Below are 9,573 nucleotides of genomic sequence, written 5' to 3'. Positions count from 1 at the left end.
CATTTTCAAAACAAGCCATTTTCAACTCTTTTCAAAATCAATCAAAACATGCCAATTTCATCCCTTTTCTTTGAAATCAATCAAAATATATCAAATTCAACATCAAGCCTCCTCAACTCACACATTGACACTTTACCACAATTTACCAAAATCACTATCCCATCATTTTAACCCACTTCACCCAAGTGGCTCAAATTCAAACACATTGACATATCATATACTCTTCCTCACGCCAATTTTCAACAACACCAATTTCAACAAATCATCATTGTACACAATCAATATCATACTCACCATCAACATGGTTCCACCCACAATTCAACCATAATCAATCATCAAGCATATATCACAACATGCATATTTCTCATACATCATACCATTAAGGCATCAATAATCATCATCACATATATGACCACATCATATATTTCAACAATTCAACAACATCAACAATTCAATGCCTATCTTAGGGCCTCTAGCCTAAGTATTTCCTTCAACATTACATATTAGATACGAGAAATCGAGACCATACTTTAGCCGATTTCCCAAGCTCAATCGGAGCACTTTCAAACCGATTTTTCCTCAAGCTCTCAAGGCCTCAACACTTCCAAGAACAGATTTTTCACCACCAAATCCTTTTTCAAGCTTTTCAAAATCACCAATCAAGCTCCAATATTCACACATACACAACCTAAGCCACAATCATCATACCCATACACAACATCTCAATACCCAAACATCATAGAACAATAATTTATACTAGGATTGAGAATTTTACCACACCCAAGGTCCAAGGAGACAAGATTAACCTTCTCCTTCAAGAGAGTTGGGTCCTATAACATAAGGAGCCCAAAATCTCAACATTTTTTTATCATGAAACTCAAAATCAAAGTTGGAAATTCGAAGAGCAAAACGTGGCTTACCTCAAGATTGATGGTATGAGTTTTGTAGAGCTCTCCGTGGTGAACGCGTGGCCGTAAACGATGCGACAATCGGAGCTCTAGATCAAAAGTTATGGTAGTTTGAAGATCAAGTGAGAGATAGAAGTTTAAGAGAGTATTCTTCTCCTCCCTCCACCATTTCAGCGTGTGTGTGTGTATCAAATGAGAAGAGAGAGTACTGAAAACTAGGATTTTGGTTTAGTTTAGTTGGGCCAAGGGCCCACTTTAGGTCAAGTTGGCCCAGTTTGGCCCGTTTGGTCCAATCTTGGTTCGAATTCCACAAAATTGATACCAAAATTCTCGTCTCAATCTCCTCTATCATATTAAGCCATAAAAATCACATTTTTGGCTTTCTAGAATAAATTCTCATTTATGGGTTAATTAGCCGTTAATTAACCGGGTCTTACACCTGAGAAGTACAAGTTCTTGATTTGGCTCAGTTTTTATAACCCTATTCCTACGACAGAGTTTCGTTTGGGTCGTGACTTAACTTTATCTAGCACTTGTCATCGGTGTCAGAATGGTTCTGAATCCATTCTTCATTGTCTTCGGGAGTGCCCTAGTGCCAAAGAGATCTGAAATCTTTTAGGTTTGTATTCAGATAACTCAAATTTACGTGATTGGATCTATAGAGGTACAAGGAGTAGAGATGTTTTTCTTTTCTTTTTGACGTAGAGATGGAGGAACCATGACTTATTTAATACAGATGACTTTTGGAGTGCTAGTAAAGTGGTGAGCTTGATTCGTAGTTCAGTAAGGGAGTTCCATACTATTTTCACTACGCATCAATCTTTATCTCCTCTTTCGCTTTGTTTGCATTGGGTTCCACCTCTAGTTCATTTTGTTAAATTGAACTGTGATGCTAGTTGTTTTGCTCCTTTTGGCTATGCTGGTTTTGGTTGTATCATTTGCAATTTTGATGGATGTTGGTTGAAAGGTTGCACTGGAAAAGTCGAAGTGTGCAGTGTTCTTTTTGCTGAATTGTATACGATTTAGAGATGTTTACTTCTAGTTTGAGATAGTAGATTTCGTAAGGTTATTTGTAAAACAACTGTTTAAAAGTTTTTTTCTTGGTAACCAAAGAATGCTTGGTAAGGATATTCTAAATTGAAATTTGGCAAAGCATATACATGAGGTTATGAATTGGAATTAGAGAGTTTTTATTATTTTAATTTAGAGGAATGTAAATAGTGTTGCAAATTGTATGGCTAGAGCAGTTATTTTTGGTGCGGACATTCAATCGAATTGAAGTCAACCATGTAGTGAACTTCAACATCTATCTAATAGATTTAAATATGAACTTAGCCAATTAATTTAGTTTTTTTTTCTCTTCTGTTTAGTCACAAAAAAAAATTTAGTCTCTAAAAATGTAAAATAATTAAAATTTCAAAAACTAAAGTGACCCAAGGGGTATTTTCTTGTCAAATTCGTATCGAAAATATATGCCACGTCAGTCAGCAACCAAGGTTAATACTTTTGCGAAACGACGCCAATTTGAGTTCTGGCGGAGCAGCTAGTGGCTAGGTTCCCTTGGGGCTTGGGCCTTGGTTGTGCTCAGCATCTGTGACTCCATATATGTTTGCTCGCTCCATCGCAGTGTCACTGTCACTCTGCTTCAGCGAGCGTTATTCAGGTAACCTTACCAAGCCCTCTATTTTCTCGTGTTCAAATCAAGGGTTTCGTTTATCGTTGGAATCGTTGTAACCGTTTCCTTCTGTTATAGTAATAATAATAATGATTTCAATATGGTTTGATGAAGGCACCATTAGAATTTGCAAATACTTCCCTATGTTTTCATTATTTTTTTTCACTAATTTCTGGATATAAGCCTGCTTGCTTGGTTTGGTGCTCACTCTAAAAAGTATATACAGTGAACTCTTCAATAATAAGAATCTAAGATCATAGTGAAGGTGTGCCATTTCATTGTACAATTTATTTATTCATTTAATTTTTATTGGGTAAAAGTTCAGCTTAACGTTGTGCATAGTTTCATCAGAGGAACTGGTGCAGTATGCAGCACTTTCTAGTGCATTGTGATGTTTGCTTTTGATTTCTTTGGTCCAGCTCTCATGTTATTAAAGACATATGAAAAAAATGACTTTAAAATAATCCTCCCAATCTTGTTCATGACAAAGAACACAGAGTCCCTTGGGATTTAAGATGACAAGTTCGTCACTTACCATCTGTAAAATGTGATAGATTGTTTATTTTGTACAAACTCCATACATGTGTAAGGGAGAACTAATATGCTCACTTGAGTTTGTCCAGCGAGAGGCGAATTTGTCAGTAGGACCAGACAAGTTTGTCCCTTGCCATTTGTAAAATGTGACGGATTATTTAAATTATAATCCGTAAATGTATAATGGAGGAGTAATATGCCTACTTTTTTCTTCTGAATTTCTTTTTTTCAAAAAAAAAAAAATTGAAATGATGATTGATCAGTTTGTCCGGTGAGAGACGAGTTATCTATTTTAAATCCTAAAGGGTTATTTTTGCCCTTGGGGTGGGTATGGCTCTATTGTATTCATCCTGCTCAAGTAATTCGAGTATATAGGGTAACACTTCTAGCAGTGTTTTCTTTAGCAATTTGGCTTCTCTCAAGTGTAGGGTGTGCATTTAATTTTTAGAAAAATAAAGGTTTAGGATTTTGTAAGAGATAAACACACACATAACATGCCATATATGTGCAGCAACTGATCTCCTTTATTTTCTTATCAACAACTTAGATTGTTCACTTTGTTCTCCAAACTCAACTGTGCCCTTTAAATTATTCTGTTAATCTCGTTAGGTGGTTGAAAAATTGCTTGTTCTATTCTTTTTGTGCTCCGTTGCATTCTTTTGCATTAAAGTTTTCATTTTCATCTAACCTACAGTTGACTTGCTGTGACCTTTTTTTTGTTGATTCAACTTCTGGTCTGGGTTATATAACCAATTAACCACAATTTAGGGCTGCAAGCTTTTTGAATTGTTAACTGATAATAGAGGCATCATGGAGACTAAGCGCTGTAACTTCTGGCTTCCCAACAAAAAACGATTTTGTGCAAACTCCCCGATTGGTGATTCCTTGTAAGTTGTGTTCTATTTCTTTCTATCTTAGCTTTTGATTCATTTTTCTGACCTTTCCTTGATTCATGGACCTAGGTACTGTGGCAATCACAACTCAAGGTCCGAAGGCCAGTGGATCCCATGCCCCATAGATCCTTCCCAGTACATTCTCTCCCTCTTATGTTATATATTTTTTCTGTACCATTGCCACAATTTATTAAGGCTTCTTAATTTGGTTATTGTGCATTCTTCATTTGATAGCTCAGTACTTGAAGAAAACCTCAAAAGCCACGTTAAGCGGTGCCCATTGCTGAAACAGGTTCAGTCCTTGTCCCTCCATCCTTTCTATCGAAAGGGGATCAATGCCGGTTCTGATGGAGAACAAGAAGACAAGGAAGTGTTAGGGGTTGATGATTCAAGGTTGCCGGCTAAGACTGTTTCTTCGGAAATGAAGAGGAATGCTCTTCATAATATGAGTGTACCTGAATTTTGCAATTTACTTGAAAAGATTGAGTCTATTCATGAATCTTTCTGTAAGGATATTCAGGACTCGTTTCAGATGCCAGAGGTTTGCCGCATGTGGATTAAAACTGGAGAAGAAAACAGGTAGCGGCCAGTGATGAAACCATGAAATTTATTGTGTGTTTGATTTTTCCCCAAGTTGTCTCAATTCAAATAATGGTGTCAGTATGTTTTAACTTTGTTACTTTTCCCTAGTGGTTAGTTTTATCAGCAAAAGCGCTTTTATGCATAGTGGATAATTCAATTAGCATGAAGCTTACTTCTATTTGTCCTACTAGTTTAATTAAACACACGTTACACGTGTAACGTGACAAAGTTGAAATCACGAATGATGCCATTGATTTCAACTTGAAAGTAGAAAGGTAAAATAGATGTTAACCTTTTACTTAGATTTGATTTACTATTTCCAACTTGTGTTATTTGCAGGAAATTGCCATTTCAGGAGAAACATATAATGCAGCAGGCATCTATTCTGGGAAACTTGGAAAACTTTGGTATATTGAGGAGTTCTTTGAATAGAAAATTCTCCAAGAGCGAGGAACCAGATAAACAGGAGAACCCTGTTCCTGCGGTGATTGAGTTTGGAGCTGGTAGAGGGTACTTGACACAAATGCTTGCAGATTGTTATGGAATCAAAAGCGTCTTCCTGGTTGAGCGAAAGTCATACAAGTTGAAAGTAGGTGTTAGCCTAGAACCTTATCTCTTTGCTGAATCTAAAACTTGATAACACATTTTGATATATTCTTGGGTTATTTGAACTTAGTTTTATACTATTTACACAATGCCAATGCTATTTCTAGGCCGATCGAACTTTGCGACAGAATGATAGCTTGAGATTAGAACGTTTGAGAATTGACAGTAAGAGCCTTTAGTATTCTTGTCATAAAACTTCTGAATCTGTAATTGTAATGTTGAATTACCCTTCCCGATGTTCCTATGTTTAGGAAGTCATAGGATGACACTTGTGATTTTGTCTTAAAATAATTGATTTAAGATTTGGTGTAATATATTACATATATTTATGTATATGTATCATTATGCAATGACCTTCAACAGTTTTCGAAACTTTGTTCAAAAGAAAAATAAATGTACAGAGTTGAGCTATATTTTTATATGTTAAGAAATTTGATTGCTTTCCTTTTCATGTTTTAGCTATTCTTTCTATTTGAAGGAAAAAAAAATGTTGGTCTTTCTTTGTTTAGAGTGTGGCTTGAAAGTTGAAAGTGGCTATCCTTGTTTTATTGATTCTGCTAGTTTTAGTGATGATCTTACTGTTTGCTATAGTGATATTTAAGCTATAGAAGATAGATTGGATTAGTTATGATAACTGTATGCAGTAATTGGGGTGTATTATACTTTGTTTGCAGAATAGGGTGAGTACAATTTAAGCATGAGAACGATACACATTTCTCTTGATCTTATCTTGGTCTGGAGTTCTACTTGGTTTTGATTTCCCTATAAATTTAACTTTCATGCATGTCATATTTACACACGACCAAACTATTTTAGATGCTCTGTGCTGCGCTCACAATTTTAGTAATTTTTAGGCTGCAATTATTTTAAAAGTTTTCTAATTTAATTTGGTTTATTTATATTTTGTGCAATTTCATTTCTTCTTCCTTATACTTCTGTACTATTGCATGATTATTCGTATTCTGTTTATCATATAATTTTCTGCACTACAACTTTGTATAATCCGACTTTGCAGTTGAGGATTTAGATTTGACTGCTGTTGAATCTTTGCATGGAGTTCCTTTTCTGGCCATTGGTAAACATTTATGTGGGGCTGCAACAGGTAATTTTGGCCCTTTACACCAGCACTCTTTTGAATTTAATGGTCATCTTTTATTGCTGAAAACATAAATGACTATGCAATATTTTTTGCTTCTTATTTTTATATCATCACAGACTTGGCTATGAGATGCTGCTTTCCTGTTAGTAAAGATAATGATGGTGGACAACGCGATGTCAGTAAAAATCTTGGAGGTTTAGCAATCGCGACATGTTGCCACCATCTTTGCCAGTGGAAACACTATACAAGTAGCAATTTTTTTCCCTCTTCTTCTTTGCCTATTAATAACTGTATATTTCAACCACATTCTGGATGTGATGTGATGATTTGTTTTGGTTATGACTTTGAGCTTATTATTATTGTTATACTGTAGATAAAAGGTATTTCTTGGATTTGGGGATGACAAAAGAAGAATTCCATGCTATTACTTGGTTTACAAGCTGGGCTGTAGATGCTAATCATGGTTCAGATCTTCCTGATGCCACTGATTTCAGATCACATTTCCAATCAATGTAAATTTTCGGTTCTTGAATTTTATTTTAAAAAATTGAGCCCAACAATACTTGTTAGCAATGTATTAGAGGTTAGTCTAGGTATGTGTTATATATTGGTATTTAAAAGGTTAATTACTCTGGGTTTCTAATAATCTTAGTTAGTTTTCAACTAGGTCCTTATTTTTTAAAAGTTTATAACTAAGTTTCTATTTTGTAAAAGATTTCCTATAAGGTCCCTATAATTTAACCATTTATAATCAAGTCCCTCTACAGTACAATGTTTTCCATCTAGCCTAGGCCCCTGTAGATTAAAAACTGTGATCAAACCCCTATGTTGCACGATAAATAACTATATTGTTTGAGGATTTTGGTATAGCATAGGGATTTGATCACGGGACTTAAACTAGAGACAGTCTAGAGTGACCTGGTGGATTTTACGAGAAACATGTAAACTATTGGAACTTGGCTAAATTTTGTACTATATAGAAACTTGACTATGAAATTTTGAAATATAGGGACTTAATTAGAAATTAGGTAAAACTCTAGGGATCATCAAGTAAATAAACCTAAAGTAAAGTACTGTTTTAGTCTCTAACGGGATAGTCCTAATTTTGTTCCTAACATTTGAAATGTTCTACTTTTATCCCAAATATTTTACTTTGTCCTATTTTTAGTCCTCTGGTCAAGATTAATTTTTTCTTCCAAAAATATTTGTTTTCCTCTCTTATTATCTTCTTTTTTTTCTCTTATTATTTTATCACTTTTACTCCGAAATCACTACAACCACTACTATGACCACTATAATTACGATTTTTGCTGCTACCTAGAAGAAAAGGGTATTTTTGGAAAGAAAATTTTAATTTTGACCTGAGGACTAAAATAAAACGAAATAAGATATTTGGGATAAAAAAAGATGTTTCAACGTTAAGAATGAAACTAGGACTTAGTTTAAATGTTAAGGATTAAAACAATACTTTATCCTTAATCATATTGAAAATCTTATCATTATAAATTGGAATACTAAAAGGTGTGTTTGGCAGCAGAAAGGAGCAAGGTGATGGTTATGTGGATGGAGTTGAAAAAATCCTTGCAGACATGGAAGCACCTAAACGAGCAGCATTGGGTTTCAAGTGCAAGTGGATTATTGATATGGGAAGGTTGATGTGGTTAAGAGAATTAGGGTTAGATGCAGAGCTTGTCAAATATGTTCCACCCACCTTGTCCCCAGAAAATCACTTGCTAATAGCTAGACCTGCAAATTATTTGTAAACTGTATTTTTCCCTCTTATTGGTATCCTATGTGACCTTATATTTATTGTTAGGTTGATATGTTCTATTTCCTATGTGCTAAAGTCAAATTTTGTTTAGATATCGCTGACATTGGATGATTTACAAAAATAAAAAAGAATCTCGTAAAAGGAAATAAAATACTTTATTTTATATTTGATTTGATTATATTTTTTATTTACCACAAGTTTTCATCATCATCAATAATTCGAGACGGCCAGTGTTCAGAATTGATTGGAAAAGTAAGTCTTTTCTACTTGGCATAGTGCCATGGATCACAGGGTTTTACATTCAGTATTGTCTAGAAAAACATAATCCTTCTTTATTGCATTTATTCTATGATAAGGTGGATGACCAAGTCTGAGGTGCCAAAGTGTGTTTCTGTTTGTATGTGCTTGTGATGCAAGTGCACATGCATGAATTTCATGAGTGTGTAGTTGGCAAGTAAAAAGACATGATTCAGTATAAACTATAAACTAATATGAAAATTGTATCTTTCCTGCCAATTCTGAAATAGTTGAGTCCCATCTGGCATATTTATTAAAACTAGTCTTGTGTGGTGTAAGTCTTGAAAGCATGTGATTGAGAATGCTACATGATTTGTAGCTCGAGTCAATGACCCAGGAGTTTGGGGTGAAAACAGATAAAGCCATGATATGAGAGATACCTTCATGTGATGGTAGTAGGGTTGTGGTGAAGATTTGATTGATGCTATGTCTTGGTTGTGCATCTTTTTTGCTTCAATTGTTCAGTCTTTCCTTCTCTTTGGCTTGAATTCGAACAAAAACTGAAACCTGACTCACTATCCTTTTGGAAATTATCACTGATGTCTTCATTGTTCTCACCAATTGTAACATTGTTGATCATAAAGGACAGAAACACAAAATTGTGTTCTAGTATTCTGTTCGGTAATAAATAAACAAATTATGAAAATCTAATTTATTCTTATTTTTTTCATTCAAATACGATTTTGTGTTTTTGTGTTCCTATTTCAGTGTCCTGTCCCTCATCTTTGGGCGAAAACCATGTCCATTCTTCTTGTCTATTCTTCCTGCCATGACTGCAATATTTGGAGCTTCTGCCTCCTCTTCCATAGTTGCCTTTACTAATTCTGCCTCTTCCTCTAAAATTAGAGTTAGCCATCAAGATTCTGTCTTCTACTATTTCTCTTGCATTCATCTGTCTTTCTTACTGTAGAAGCAATGAAAAGACTTTGTCTCCTCCAAGAAGCGGCATCACTAACATCACCGGACATAGAAGCAACGAAAAGACTTTGTCTCCTCCAAGAAGCAGCATCACTAACATCACCGGACATCTCACGGCTAATTCGAACTTAAAGACTAGGTGTGTGTTTGAATTAGAGTTTGCAAACGAGATTTTATATAAAATTGATTTTACAAATTTGATTGTGATAAAGAGTGAGTCGATGTTAACGTGATTTATGTTTGATAATTTTGTATCAAAATAGATTATAATAAGATGAATGTTGTTTGAT

The 9,573-nt window shown here is 34.7% G+C and overlaps 1 protein-coding gene across 3 annotated transcripts; it reads left to right on the top strand.

Annotated features, from left to right (window-relative positions):
* Positions 1-2,398: 2,398 nt before the first annotated feature.
* On the top strand, positions 2,399-8,118 carry LOC107482805 (uncharacterized). Of its 3 annotated transcripts, none has more exons than XM_016103395.3 (10): positions 2,399-2,571; positions 3,923-4,004; positions 4,080-4,145; positions 4,245-4,589; positions 4,932-5,181; positions 5,306-5,363; positions 6,214-6,300; positions 6,414-6,545; positions 6,671-6,809; positions 7,832-8,118. In XM_016103395.3, the coding sequence occupies exons 1-10, from the start codon at positions 2,514-2,516 to the stop codon at positions 8,058-8,060; spliced, it is 1,446 nt and encodes a 481-aa protein (XP_015958881.1). In that variant the 5' UTR covers positions 2,399-2,513; the 3' UTR covers positions 8,061-8,118. The 3 variants fall into 3 exon arrangements, with proteins under 3 accessions (XP_015958881.1, XP_015958882.1, XP_015958883.1); XM_016103396.3 differs by having other exon boundaries at positions 2,401-2,571; positions 7,835-8,118; XM_016103397.3 differs by having other exon boundaries at positions 2,423-2,571; positions 3,886-4,004.
* Positions 8,119-9,573: the final 1,455 nt, after the last annotated feature.

This window comes from Arachis duranensis, chromosome 4, assembly GCF_000817695.3.
Source record: "Arachis duranensis cultivar V14167 chromosome 4, aradu.V14167.gnm2.J7QH, whole genome shotgun sequence".
In the NCBI taxonomy this organism is placed as follows: Eukaryota; Viridiplantae; Streptophyta; class Magnoliopsida; order Fabales; family Fabaceae; genus Arachis; species Arachis duranensis.
Note: the sequence above shows the minus strand (reverse complement) of the source record. Positions and strands in the feature narration are given on the sequence as shown.

What these genes read in the sequence shown, in the direction of transcription:
- LOC107482805 (XM_016103395.3), top strand. Translation starts at nt 2,514, where the DNA reads ATGTTTGCTCGCTCCATCGCAGTGTCACTGTCACTCTGCTTCAGCGAG. An exon ending in AAAACTGGAGAAGAAAACAG is followed by an intron (nt 4,590 to 4,931) that starts GTAGCGGCCAGT and finishes TGTTATTTGCAG; the next exon opens with GAAATTGCCATTTCAGGAGA. An exon ending in GAAAGTCATACAAGTTGAAA is followed by an intron (nt 5,182 to 5,305) that starts GTAGGTGTTAGC and finishes TGCTATTTCTAG; the next exon opens with GCCGATCGAACTTTGCGACA.